Source organism: Halictus rubicundus, chromosome 13 (assembly GCF_050948215.1).
Source record: "Halictus rubicundus isolate RS-2024b chromosome 13, iyHalRubi1_principal, whole genome shotgun sequence".
Lineage (NCBI taxonomy): Eukaryota > Metazoa > Arthropoda > Insecta > Hymenoptera > Halictidae > Halictus > Halictus rubicundus.
Genome location: NC_135161.1, coordinates 10,385,831 through 10,400,763, shown reverse-complemented (window position 1 = coordinate 10,400,763; position 14,933 = coordinate 10,385,831). Strand labels below are relative to the sequence as shown.

The 14,933-nt window shown below is 47.5% G+C and overlaps 2 protein-coding genes across 2 annotated transcripts; one reads left to right on the top strand and one right to left on the bottom strand.

The window, feature by feature from the left end:
• The first annotated feature begins 5,163 nt into the window (after nt 1-5,163).
• On the top strand, nt 5,164-7,544 carry LOC143360595 (uncharacterized). The gene is made up of 2 exons (XM_076799594.1): nt 5,164-6,715; nt 6,785-7,544. Exons 1-2 carry the CDS (start codon nt 5,271-5,273, stop codon nt 7,320-7,322), a joined length of 1,983 nt encoding a protein of 660 aa, XP_076655709.1. The 5' UTR covers nt 5,164-5,270; the 3' UTR covers nt 7,323-7,544.
• Nucleotides 7,545-11,037: 3,493 nt separating this feature from the next.
• On the bottom strand, nt 11,038-14,850 carry LOC143360228 (uncharacterized). The gene is made up of 2 exons (XM_076798890.1): nt 11,813-14,850; nt 11,038-11,743 (listed from the first exon to the last, which is right to left on the bottom strand). Exon 1 carries the CDS (start codon nt 14,848-14,850, stop codon nt 13,627-13,629), a length of 1,224 nt encoding a protein of 407 aa, XP_076655005.1. The 3' UTR covers nt 11,038-11,743; nt 11,813-13,626.
• Between the last annotated feature and the right edge of the window lie 83 nt (nt 14,851-14,933).

Below are 14,933 nucleotides of genomic sequence, written 5' to 3'. Positions count from 1 at the left end.
ATATAAATACCGGTATTTTTAAAATTTTTCTTCCGCCTCGGAATCGTAGCCGTAGCGCGACTATAAGGGGGGATATGATTGTTTAGTTTCTGGAAGCCGTCGCACAGTGGTTCAAAATCGTGTGACATTTTTGTATAACTTTTAAACCGTATGTGATATTAACGTGCAACTTGAACACCAGATAATGTTGAATTGTTAACCTACGGATAGGTTAAAGAAGAATTGTATCACAATTGTTGTTGTTGTTGCTATTACTATTATTCTCATTACACTTTTCATTTGAAATATTTATTAAATCTAAAGCTTCTGCTTCTAACAGCCTGACTTTTCTTCTGTATGATTTTGTTCTAATGCTAGATATATATGTCTTCGTTTGTGCATAATCTTGAATATTTTCGCGTGTTACTACATCGTATGCGTTTGAAATCTTTATGACGCGTTTCTTGGGCCTCCTCTGAAAGTTGCCCTATTGGCAACAACGCATTTTTTTATAATTTCTGCCCCATGTATTAGTATTTTATGAATCGACGCTGTCATGCAATACCGTCCATGATTGTTTACATAATGCATTGCCGTATCTTGTGCATATTTTTTAAATTTTACTACGTCCACCGTGTAGGGTGATGAAAAGACCTATAATAAAAAATGAATATACATATACCATTAAAAATTTCCAAATGTTTTGAAAGGGAAGTACCTGAAGTATAACGTGGAACCTTTTAATTAATTTTATATCAATTACCGCGATTTCGGCTGATATTTAAGCGTCGGAGAAAAACTTTCGGGCTGTATTACCATCGTTCGATGACTCTTCCCCTTGCAGAGTTTCATCAATTCATGCGATACCGCGTTCAACATTGATAGCTTTAAACAATAATAATTTGAGCAGTGGGACAAGGGGGGAATTAATTCTTTCATGATTATTTAGAGGAAGGTGTGCCGAACATATTCCTGTTTGTTAGAGCCTGCGATCTCATGGGATAAAAAAGATCTCCTCTGACAAACATATAAAATTTTTTAAATCTGTCATGTATCATTCAGCAGTATTTTTAAAATATATTATTATTAGTTATTACTAAAATAATATATGGTTTCTTATTGGAAAGGGATGCTCTATATCATGCAAAAAAAAAAAAAATTCAGACTACGCAAAGAACTTGAGCAATTTTTCTTGGTGAAATATGCTACTTTCAAAACGTTCAACTTTAAATGATCATAGAAACTAAAATATGTATTCAATTTCATTAATTTCTTCATTTTCGAGGTCTCTAGACATTTACAAAGTCATCATTGATTAGTTTTCAATTTCGGACCACTGTGCGCCGTCCCGTTCCAGCCCGGTTCTCGCCTCTCGCTCTCGCTTCCTCTCGATCGATTCGATCCCGATCCGATCGAGAGTCTTCGCGCAGAGAGGGGGGAATCCTTGCCGAAGACGCATTTGAACACGGGGAACTTTGAAGAAACCTTCGATATTGCACCAACAAGGCTGTGCATGAACCGATATAACACCGAAATGATTATAATACCGAAATCGAAATAAACACCGGTATTTAAAAAATTTTTCTTCCGCCTGGAAATCGTAGCGTAGCGCGACTATAAGAGTGTATATGATTGTTTAGTTTCTGAAAGAGCCCCGCGGCAGCGGAGGAGCCGATTGCTATGGATATGGCAACGGTGCAGGTACGTGTCAACTATTGTAAATTGTAATTTCGGTGTTCCTTTGCCCATCGTAAATACAGCAGATACGCCAGGCGTGACACCGGTGTTATACGTATTTCGGAAGTCACCGGTTTGTAATCGGTATGTTTGCCGGCGGATTCGGAACCGGTCCATCCGCGTCTGGTCTCGTCTCGTCGCGACTGCGTCGCACAGTGGGCAATTTGGACGAAATCGGATTCAAAATCAAAGAACTTTCGATAGGAATGAGGTAGAGCGATGAAATTTTTTTTAAATGAAAGCTGAACCTTTGTAAAATATGGGAAAAATAGAGAGATTATTACCATCCAATCGTTTCAACGAAAAAATGACTTCGTTAGTTTTTGTCACAAAAATCTATTTTTTGCAAAATCCTGAGGTCGTAGACAAATTTTGAGACCAGATTTGAAATCGGCGTGAAAAATCTATGGGAAATGATGTGTAGTATGTTAAAAAAAAATTTTTTCCGCGCGTGGTATTGGAAAAACTAAAATTCTCTTGAATTTGTTCGCGTTTAACGAATTTTCTCGAGGTTAGAAAACGTTCGTAACACAATCTCTCTATTTTTTCCATATACTACAAAGTTGCAGCTTTCATTAAAAAAAAATTTCATCGCTCTACCTCATTCCTATCGAAAGTTCCTTGATTTTGAATCCGATTTTGTCCAAATTGCCCACTGTGTGCGTCGTTCCTCTTTCCGCCGATCGACGAGCCCGGCACGTCTCTCTAAACAATTTGTTTTTACGTCGACCGAGCGAGATAACGAACGCGCGACCGCGATATCGCGCTGGATCCGCGTCGTATTTTACGAGTCGCGCGATTTAGCTACCGGTGGCTCAACAACGGAGAGATTTACGAGGAGTTTGACAAGCGACGCAGCCGAGAGAGCTCGCAGACTTTTCCATTCCGTCGGACGCGCGGTTGCGCGCCGACGCTCCCGACGGATCCCACGCTCGTCGTCGCGGTTCCTGGATTATTGTCGTCTACTTCCGGAACCACTCTACTCTACCACACTACTCTCTCTCTCTCTCCGCTCTCTCTGCTGTTCAATCTTACCCGGAGACGCCGGAGATCTCGAAACAGTTCTCGACAGCCCGGCGATATCCTTGCAGGACACTCGGATCCACCGGAGCACAGACAGGAAGCCACCCACTACTCCTCGATCGTAAAACTCTGTCCGAACAAAATAAACCTTTTCACCAACGACCGAGTCTAGCCGAGTTTCGTCCGCGCGATCGGCGTCGATCCCGGAAGAGGGACGCCTCGGGTACGCTGCGTTTCCGTCGCGGATCCGCTCGGATCCACGGATCGACGGGACTGTCCAGCGAGGAGAAGGAGAGGACCACCGATACGGTGGATCATGTCCGCGTGTCAACCGAGCGTCCTCGAGAGCGATCCTGCGAGCAGATCCATCGGCGATCTACCGGCCGAATCTTCCGGAGTTTCGCTTTCCGGGACACGGTTTCCTCGAGATTTCCCGTGACCCTGGTCCACGCGCACTCTCTCTCTCTCTCTCTCTCTCTCTCGCTCTCGCTCTCCTTCCGCCTCCCTCTCTTTCGGACACCCTCGGTCGAAGACTGAACCGGCAGCTACCACTGGAAGGAGCAAATAGTCTCCATCGCGAACTGAAACTGAAGCAATCGTGGATACAAGGGGTCCGTACACGGTGTATCCCATCCTCCTAGCTATCGTTTCGAACACGTCCCCCTTGGACACTCTCCGTTGATCCCCCGCCTACGTCCCCCTGTGCTCTCCGGCTTTATGCTCTCCTCTGACCTCTCCGCGGCCATTCTCGTTGTCCCTCTTCATCGCGGTGGCCGGTCGCCCGAGCATCGGACTCCGTCGCGCCCGTAAAAGCCTCGTAACCCGCTCCCGGACCCGCTCTCCTCTCCTCTCTCTCTCTCTCTCTCCCCTACCCGCCCCTGCACCGCCGCGATCGCCGCACTCTACTATCGCGCTACACGCTCGACTACTATCTCGACTATTAATATAAAAGAGGGTTCCTCGACACTCGCCGCCCGGTAATTGTGCGGCGTGCACGAATCGTACATCTCTTCTCGGCCAGCGATTTTTTTTTCCTCGGTTTCGCATCCGACTTCTTTCGCTCCCTTACCGGCCCGTTCTCGATTCGCACCCGGTTCCCACCGTCCTCCGCGTTTCCCACCTTCCTCGGCCACCCCCGATAACGTCGCGCCTCCTGCGGACCTCCGCGATCCCGACTTTCCGTGGGAATTTTTCAATGAAATTTTTCCTGACCATGCGCTTCTATGCTTTCGCCACCCTTCTGATCGTTCGCCCTTTTCCTAAAGGGAGCTACAACGCTGAATCGGTGGCTTTTCTAGTATTTTAACGCGCACACGAGGTGGGTGCAACGGGACACTTCGGATAATAGAATTGTTACGTTGCTACAATGCTAGGATGAATCTGTACTAATACTGCGAATTTTCTGCACGGATTGCAAAAGGCAGGAGAGCCAGATACACATTTAATTATTTCTGTAATAATTCTAGAAAGTTGAAAGAATTATATATTGATGTCCTTAAGTTATCTCAATCTCGTTCTATATTTTTAAATTGCATCTACTCATTTTTGCCGTAAGTTGCATGAAATCCACTGATCGACGTATTCGTCACATTTTTCTGATTAAAAGGACTCCAAACACGACGCAGTTTGGATCTTGCATAACAGTGTAATCCACGATACAGTGGAACCTCGACTATCCGAACTAGTCGGTGGAGCGTTCGAATAATTGAACGGTTATTTAATATTCAAAAATTCAATTTAATTTATTATAATTAGTGTTCGATTACAGTATCAGGTGTAACACGTTTTAGTCTGAACTATTTATGCCCTGAAAATTTAGATAATGATGGTTCTGATTATCGAGGTTCTACCGAATCGCGAATTAATCGAGTAAGTGTAACCCAAATCGTATCTCCTTTTGATCAGAAAAACGTCACTCGTACGTCGGCCAAATATCCACCAAATAGTAACTAAAAACAAAACAAAGTATTGTTGTTGGTAGACTGCTCGATGCAAAATAAAAATTGCCAGCGTCAACTGCAAGAAACAGAATAAAATGAAAATAATGCATCGATATACTTAACCCGTTGCTAAAATTTAACTTACAACTCAAAACAATTTCTACATTGCTAATCCCCGTTATTGGATTGCAGTACCGCGAACAAATGTTCAGAAGAACCGTATATATGTTTTCAGCAGTTCTCCCGTAGCAGTAAATGTGAAGAACAAGTCGGGGGCTCGCGTGGTCGTTCGAAACCGTGTTAAAAATTCGATTGGCTCGCGCCAGAACACTGCGCGACCGTTCGATAATCGAGAGAACCGGCGGGAAGCGTTTGAACATCGCGGTTCACGTGGTTGCCCGTTGCGCGGCGCTTGCGCGAAGCGTCCGACGCGGTCTCCATGGCAACGGAAGCATGGCCGCGGCGGCAGTCGTGCACAGTTCGCGCTGGGTCGCGCGCGCAACTTCGCATGACGATCGTAGATTATGTCTGTCATAATAAACGATTAGCTTGTTGCAGTGGCCGTGCGAGGACTCGAACGGGCTGCTGAAGATGAACGAAACCACGGGAACGTCGAGGTCGAGCGAACGAGGAAGTAACGAGCAGAAGAAGCCGAGCCACGTGAGACGATTGAATTTCGGACAGTCGATTCTAACCTTACACGTGGTCAGACAGTTCCAGGGCCAGAGAGATGGCGCTCTGACGATAGATCGCAACGTGTCGGCGATACCGTGCACTTCGAAGGGTGAGTTCGTGCGGAAATGGATCGAAACTCACAGAGACTTATCTTCTGTTACCGACACGAACGAGCCCGCCATCTTGTCTCCTGTCTTGGGTCGGTCGAGCGACCGCGGGAAGGTTAAATCGCCGGTTCTTTGCAACCAGAGGAAGCGAGTCCGAAGAAAAGACAGTCCCTTTAGACGCGCGAACTGTCCCGAGGAGAGACATGGGAAACGTCGATCGATCAGCGAGAACGACAGGAAAGAGAATGTCCGGAGGAATCTGTTCCACTCGGAGTCAGCTGACCACGTGGTCCAGCAGTCCCACGTTCCCATGTCGCCGGTGCTCGACGGAAACCCGTACAAGACCGGAAAGAAACGGTTCATCAGCGAGAGAAAAGCACTGCATCGGATAGAGAACAAACGTTCGGACACCGGCGACAATTTCCCCGGCGGCAGAGCCGTTTTAATGAACTCCCCCATTTTAGATAGAGATTCTTCCCACTGGAAACGGAGGAGACTCCGTAAAACGATTCTACCTAGCGAGGAGAAAACCGGAAGTCCTGGGAGCTTCATCTGCACTCAGAAGCGTCGCGCGTTGGTGCAGACGCTGGAGAATTGTCTGAAACAGATGAACGAGAGTGAATGCGTCGCCAGCGACCACTCGGCAGACTCGCCGATCTCTGGGGGCTCGAAAATTTCCGGAAACTCGAAGGCTTCCAGGCAGTCGAGGGTTCATAGAGATTCGAAGATCTCGGAGGACTCGCCTGATCCACAGGAGAAGAGGCCGAGCATCGAGGAGAGTCCTAGAGACGCGCGAGACTTGAAGGGAATGGATATAGAGGAAGTTCTAGAGGACAATGATGATAGACATACTTTTGCGGAAGCTAGTACCGATGATGACGTCGAGCTTAGCGTTCGGATAGAGGACGCGGATACCCAAGATACGCTTCCGGGCCCCGTTAATGTCGCTAGGGTACAGATAGATGGATCCTCGTCTCCGTGTCCTGTCGCTTCCAGTTCCACGAGCTCGCAGACGAACAATGCGGACAGCGATAGGACATATTTTTCCAACGCTGAGCAAAGTGGGTACTCGGTCGCGCGTCTCTCGCAGAAAATATCACAGATCTCGTCGCAGCTCACGCTTGCACAGGCGGACAAGTCCGCGGAGTCCGGGATGATAGCTAGCGTGGATAGTTCGCAGCGGATGCGAACAGATCCGGTCATGCAGTTCAATCTGTTGGACTCGACGAAGAAAAGGAGGAAGAAACCAAAAAAGTAATTCCTGTAGATCAGTATCGTCAGCGATTTTTACCGCAGATCGTACAATTTTGTGGTTTGTTTCAGGGGCAGTTTGTCGGAGAAACTGCAGGCGTTGATCAACAGGCAAGTGAGTTTCGTGAGGATATGGAGGCATCAGGTCAAGCAGGCGGCGAAGGACAACGTGTCCTTGCCGTGCGTTACCGTCCACGCGCAGAAATGCGTTAGCAGCTTTAGCAGACAGTTCCTGGAAGGCGTCGCGATCGAGGATCCTTTCAATCTTCTACCCCCGCGGGAAGGAATTCGTTACCCTAGGCGTATAAGAATCATGACGATACCCGAGATCGTCGGCAGAATCGAATCGAAATCCGCGAGCGTAGTACAAATTTTCCCACCGTGGGAAACGTTAGACGATCAGGAATTAACGTTGAGCGTGACGTATATTAACGTTGTGACCGACGATCAGATAGTCATTCGCGAGGACACGAAGGAGGAATCTGTCCGACGGTCGGTCGTTCAGGAGTTCGATTGCTCGTGCATTCGCACGGGTAAGATAAATTTGTATTGTAGAGATCGTTATGACAAGCCGAATGTTATGGAGAGATTGTTTAACGTCGAGATATAGTACTTAAGTTTGTATCGCGTTGCCAAATGTTTCTATTATGTCGTTTCCATTAATTGTAGTAGTCGTATATTGTAAGAAGACGGTCGGAAATCTTGTAATTTCATCGATTACGCGAGGGGATAGTGTTTTCATATACACATATTATAGAAATATTATCTTGTAATAATCATGTTATCTGTTATCATGAAAATGTTCTAGTAAATTTGTTAATTAACGACTGAATCTAATAAGTAATATTATTTATAACATGTTCGTGTAGTGTGTTATATTATTGCATTTCCCGTTTCAGAAAAGTAGCACGAGATTGTACGGCCAGGACCGAGGCGTATCTCGTAACAAGTAAGTAATCGTTTATTTAATCTTTAATAACAAATAAAAGATCGGAGGATATATGAGGCTCTCCAAAGTGAGGGCAAGAATCATTTGTTCCGTGAAGTTAGTAGCCGCACCCCCTTCTTAGTAATTGTGACAAAAATGTTGCTCAGGATACATTACACGATTAATTAATGTACTTTTACAAAACTAAATGTTAGATTGAACTCTCATGCATGTCCCCATATAAGTATAGAACCAGACATGCAATCGTTAACTATTTATTAATGATTTTCTGAAACGTTGTTCGTCCTGCGATATCTGCGCAAATGATTCATGCCGCACTTGCCATAAGGTACAATGTAAATACCGGCAAGTATTATTTGCTCTTCCTAAACCTGCGAATAGCGCCACTTCATGCAGCGGCAAAACGCCCAAACTGTTAGCCAAATTTTACCGACGGTAGGTAGTCATTGTGAAAAAATGAAATATCTTGGATATTAAGGGCTCAAAATGCTTGATTTTGCCCTTAGAATATTTATAATAAAACTCTATAATTGTGTCTAATTATAATTGATGAAAAATGGCTTACTAACAAACAGACCTCGTCTGTGCTAACATTGCCAACGGAGACAGGAGCGCAATAGCCATCTAGCGGCGAAACGTCGAAACTAAACAACACATCGACGTCGATAATAGAACAAGCCTTCGGAAAATCATTAATAACTAATTAATTAAGTTCTTCAGTGGAAAACAACATAGTGATAATGGCGTGTATAAAATTAAAGACAACGTAGAGTGTGTCCTCGGACTTCTGAGGCACCTCGGGTATTACTGGAGAATCCTCGAAGGCTTTCACATAGAATTTAGTTGCAGGAACTTCCTGCAATTTAAATAATTACAAACCTTTTACACGTTCGTTTTAATTTAAATATTATATCTATTTCCAAGCTTACACGGTACCTGCAGTTTCTGGTAGATGTCGCTATCAGGGTAACCCCCAACTGTCGGTAACGTCGTCTACCAGTTTGAGCGTTTTGCCGCTGCACGAATTGGCGCTGTACGGAGGTTTAGCAAGAGCGAATGAATCGTGCCGGAATTTGCACTGTACCTTATGGCATATGCGGCAAGAATCATTCGCGCGATTACAAAGAAATGGACAACGTTTCAGAAAATCATTAATAAATAATTAACGATTGCATGCTGGGTTCTATACTTTTATGGGGACATGCATGAGGGTTCATTCTAACATTTGGTTTTGTAAAAGTATATTAATTAATCGTGCAATGTATGCTGAACAACATTTTTGTCACAAGTACTAAGAAGGAGGAGCGGCTGCGGGGAGAAAATAATATAAAACATGATAATTTGTCCTAAATACAGCAATCCTATGGGTTACGTGCTCTGAATTGTAATTTTAAGTCCAAAGATATTCATTTTAAGCTTTTGGTAGCAATGACATATTCTGGTTTCACCGCAATAAGACACCCCATTTTCGACATCAATAATAAATAATCTATACTCACGCAATATGTTACAAATCTATCCCGAAATTTGATTTCTCGGGAGAAGCTATCTTGGGCGATGCTGTACGAATCCAGCAGATCTGTAAATTGCAAATATTGATCGATCAGCATTCGAAATAACTAGGGCCCAGCAGTTGTCGTTTTATCGTTTATTTTATATCGCAACATAAAATTTGTACAAATAATAATTCGTAATAATATCGTAACTATAATGGACGATAATTGATATATATGTGTACATGTTGATCGGTATATATATATCAATTTCAGATTTGCACGCGAGACGCGTGCGGCCGCTTGCACACGCGTAAAAAAACGATCATCACTATCGAAACCGACGCGCGTTCGGCTTTCGCGGGAGAAAAGATTCGCGTCGAGCGCAAACACGTCTATCTTTCTCTATCTTTCTCTCTCTCTCACTCATTCTCTCTCTCTCTCTCTCTCTCTCTCTCTCTTTATGTATTTGGTCGGTCGGTTTTCGCCGTTGAAAGACGGAGGTACGGGGGCGTTTCTTCGCTTCCGGAAACGATGTCCTCGTCCAGGATCCATCCGGTTTCCGAATCGGTTTTAGGGAACGGGCGAGAATCCACTCGAGGCCGCGATGCTACTTCCGGCCGCGCGTCAACGCGACGGAAACGGGGGAATTGTACTTGGAGAATTTGTACAGACGGCGAAAGAAAAATGTCCTCGACACGCCGTTCGTCCACCTCTGCGACATCCGCAGAGACGTGCGAAATCCCGGCGACTCTCGCGATTTTCCGATTAAAAGTCCATCGAGAGTTCAGCCCTCGTACGCTCCCGAAAAACAATTGCACTAAAAGATCTTTTTTCCCCTTGGTCACCACACCGCATTCTCGTCTCGCATTCTCATTCGACACACAAATTTACATTACACTCGCAATCTCACACTCGAACCTGAAGCATACTCGACACATTTCACCGTTCACGTTCCCCCTTACTAACCGCTGAAAATACTTTAAAGATCAAAGAGAGAACGTGCGGCGTTTACTCTGTACACGTCCTAGCCGATAAAAGTCCCACAACTATGCCCACATTGCCGCGGTGCCAAGAAATCAAAGAATAGTATCTCCTGGCCGATATATGTCCCTGCCTAGACGGACCCGTGTTTCGGACATATATCGAGTAAACGCTGCACTTCGCTTTGGTATGCTCAGGGTTGAACGGGTACACCAGATTGCAACATTAATCGCACAGCAATCATTTACAGAAACAATTGTTCGAAAACGGAAAATCGGAGGAGCGCAAGAGGGTTGATCTCGTCTCGATATAATTACATATCTCGCTGTAACAAATTGAACTTTCAGAAATCGATTCGTCGTCCTCGCCTTCGTCCGGCATCCAGATAAAGATCAGAACAGCCCGATCGAATTACGGTTGAGTCACGGGTTAATTAAAAACTGGGGAACACACCGGTTCCGCTCGCCGGATAAAGTCCTCGTTATTTCTTTGTGGCTCGAGTCTACGAATCCGCACGCCTCTGCAGTTGCAGCCAGGATAGAGTGCAGCTGAATGGCCTCGAACGGATCGAAGTTCGTCGATGCACGAGAAGCTTCTGCTCTGTTTCTCTAACGGGACCGCGAGAAATACTTTCAAGAAGGACATGGTTTCACGGTGAAACACCGCCCCCCCCGTCCCTGCCACACGATTCACCTGTTAGCCGGCTCGATCAATCCAATCTACTCACGTATTTTATTCTCAATCATTTCTGGATACTATTCAATTATTTAGACGCTTTAGCGAAAACCGTGTTGCTTCAATATCGGCTCTTATAGTACAATTTTGATATTTTTCTCGAACAACTTTACACTCGAATAGGGAGACACAATTGCGGTACCCTAATCAACAACAATTAAACAACTTTCACTATGGCCTGTCATCTGAAGGATCTTGCGAGTATCACTTTTCCCAGTTCAAATTACAGTAACCGTACTCTGCGAGGAAAATGTGGTCATTTTGGCGCCAAGACCACGCCAGGAGCAGAGTTTGCCCCGTATTTGCTACCAATTTGACACCAAAAAAAAAAAAAACAAAAAATTCCGAGCGTAATTCGGAAACAGATGGAATCTGTCAAGCTTCGAAGGGAAATTCGTAGGAGATTGTTTATTGGTTTGTAAAATGTTCCGACTGATCAGTATAATTCTATCTACGTTAAAAACAGCCGCGCTACGATTTAACGAGTGATAAAAAGATGGGGGTCAGTCGCGCCGTGTTATTCGAAAGATCGTCCGGTCAACAGGTTGCTAGGAATTGAAAGAAACAAGGAGCGGGCACGCTCGTTCCTCCGCGCGAAGAAATGAGATCACAAGTCGAAAGGAACAAACGCGTGCTGGTCACAAATCCCGGCTGGTCCTTTATCACGCTCTCCCCCTAACCGCGAGGTTCACGAATGATGCAAAGAGAACACGAATATCATCGGCGAACGAAGCGACGCGCGATTTTACGCTCGGCCAATTCGGGCCGATTCTCCCCGTTCGCCGATCGGTAGAAAAATAAGAACACTTCAACGAAGGTACGCTACGTACGCGAGATTCCTAAACGCGCCGCGTTCCGATCGCTACAAAACTATAAATTGGGATCGTTTCAGAGGGGTGGGGGGTGGGATGATTTCGCGGCGAGTGCGCGCGAGCCAACAAATTAATCGTTAACGTTTAAAAGCGTAGCTATCGTTAGTTCGGGCTCCAAGATCCGCGAAGTTGCTCCCGGGACACGTGAAACAACAATGCCGGACCCCCGAGGACTTCCGGTTGCGGAATCGTTTCGCCGCTCGGCCCGCGGGAGGATCGAGCGGGGAACGAGTTGTGGATCTACGGAGATCCTCGTGGGGCCCGATCCACCTTATTTCGTCCCGGCTCGTTAAGTACTGGTACGTTTACCGTTATTTACAACAGACGAAACCGCTACCGGAACACGCGCGACCTCCGACGATCGAAAATCTGCGCGCGACTATCCGTTGCGACCCGCGATCATAACACTGGGACAATTTAAGTTTCACTTACTGTACAAGGCATATACATATGGCAGACTGTGATTCGAAGCATCGGAGCCATCAAGCTTGTTAGCCTTTCGCTGGTACAATTATAATAACAAAGAATTCTAGCTGACAAAAGCTTTACGGGACCACGAAATGAAGAAAAACGATTGCTTTAATTCGCGTGGCCCGATGACTCAAAAAAGGGCGAACTTTTATCGATGCTCGACATTTTTCTAAAAGATTCAACACCGAACCCACCGGTCGGGGTTATTTTATAATTTTCATAACTGTCAATCTTCTCAGTGTTTATAAAGCAACACACGCCGGTCACTTTTTGTGCTCGGTAGGTTCAGTGTTAACATGGGTGTCCTCGGAGTCCCAGTAGCACGATCGCAGAGCAAGATGGCGCCACAGGTCGCGAACACTGGAGGCCGCCATGTTGCCGGAGCGGCAGGCTTATTGCTTATTTTCTAAGCGCGTCGCAGCGCAGTCGAGTTTATGGTACATACAGATGTGTCCTGGATCTTGGATCCAGGACACGCGGGATCGATTCGTCGCCCGAATCGGCGGCATCGTCCACGATATAAAAGTACAAAACGCGTAACGCGTCGGTGGATCGAACGCGACCGATCATCGCCGTGGGGATCGTCGCTCGCGATCGAACCTCCGACCCTTCCACGTGCCGGGCTGGATCGAAACACGCTCGTTGAGATCCTCGTGGATCGTTGTAGATCCGAAACGGCCGTAGAAAAATTTACGAGCAGCCGAAATGTACAGTTCTATGGAGAATTATTGTTAAATTAGGCTTGTAAGAGTCGAGGGCTTTTTGTGGCTACCTACTGATCGTCCGAAGAACTGCGCGAAAGATCATGGCACTTCGGCCGATCGAACTAAACTTCAGAATGCTGCTATTATGCTATTTAATCGTCCGATCACCTTGCGAGCCGGCCGCGTTCCCGTCGAGTTCTCGCTCGGTTTGTTTCTCGGCGACCGGCAAATTTGTTCACGTACTGTGGAAAGAATTGACGGATGGCTCCCCGTTACGTTGCCCCTAATACTGAACTTCAGACGCCAAGAGATATTGCAGCGTTCCGTGAACAAATCCGCGGCGGCCAAAGAAAACACAGAGACAGACAACACACGATAGTCGACGGGTCTGTCGATCGAAGCGCAATAATTCTCGGGCGATCGTGACGAGCGTTCTCGATCGCATCCGGCACACGAATTCCATCCTCTCCTATCTCTCCGTTTCTCTCCTCCTTTCTCTCCTCTCCCTCTCATTCGAAAGTATGGCCTCTTATGGCATCGCGTCAGCCTTTATGCGAGATTCGTCAAGACGTCCGTATCGTCCCTCTCCTGTCGCGGTAGCTTACACAACTACTTAAATATAATACAACATCGAACGATATATCTCGGTCGGCGAGAAAACATGTCCCACGATCATCGTCATCGTCATCCTCCCGTCCGTCGGCTTTCACAACTGCTCGGACAGAATGATCACTCGGAGGGTCTGGATCGCGTCGTTGTCTAACAGTTCGTCCCCCCTCGGCGAGGACTCGTCCTTCATCGGGTTCCTGGTGGGACCCTGCTCGCAGCCCTCGGCCTCCGCCCTTTCCTCCCCGGGCACAGGACTCTCGTCAACCTCCACAACCTCTTTCCCAGTCCCTTCAACCTCCCTCATCGAGGAGACGGACGTGGTGGTCGAAGAGGTCACAGGCGTAGTCGTCGCGCGAGTCATCGGCAAGCTAGAGGCTCCCTCGACCCCAGGGAACACGGTAGGAGCTCTGACCTTGAACGGGAAGTTGCAGCAGGTGTCCGAGTACCTGGTCAGCCCTTCGATCGCGTTCTCCCTTTCGGCCCTCTTCATCGACAGCCTGGACAGTCTCCCCAAAGTCCTGGCCCTGGCCTCGCAGCCATCCTGAAACCGGAAGGACCCGTACCCGCTAGAAGACTCGATCCCTTCGAGGCTCCGCTCGAAAGTCTGCATGCTCTCGACCTCTAATCGTCCTCTGGCTTCCAACGAGTCGAACGAAGAAGACTTGGCCGGTCTGCCGAGAGTGGCCACAGAAAGAGCCTCGCAAGAGTCCATCCTATTCTCCCTGATGATGGCGGGTACACCGGAGGGGTACACACCGGAAACAGCTCCTGGAGCCACGTTCCCTCTGGACGGCTGTCCGGGCACTTCCGGGACCGGGTCTAGCTGGCCGATGCACTCGAACCTGCGAGGTGAGACGATCCCCGAGGAGCCAACGCCAGTTAAAAACCTTGGGGATCGTAGGCCGACTCTGTGTCCGCTAGGCTCCGGTTCGGTGATCCCCAGGAGACCGGACTTGTCGATCCTGCGGACCGATGGAGCGCCTTCCGGGTCGTCGTACGGTCTTCTCTGACCACGACGAGCGTAGGTGTCACCTGGCAGCGAACTGGCGCAGGACAACGCGTTCGCGGAGTAGGTTTCCCGATAGGAGAACCTGACCGGGGTATGGCTGGCAGCCGTGGGGTTCTCGGCGATGGTGATCGTCATCACCGTGGTCGCCGCTGGCATCGAGCTGCTCGTTGCTAGGCTCAACGGGCCTAGGCTGGGCTTGTTGACGGCGGTTCCCAGGTCGTTGTACGTCGAGGTTAAGGGAGGAGGAAGCGGCGGAGGCGGCGGGGGAGGCGGAGGAGGCGATTCGACCGGATTCTCGATCACGATCTCCATCCGATGGCGAAGAGGATCTCGCTGTGGATCCACCGGACGGTAACCGGTGGCGGCAGCCTCCTGCTAGAGCCAAGTGGTCCGCG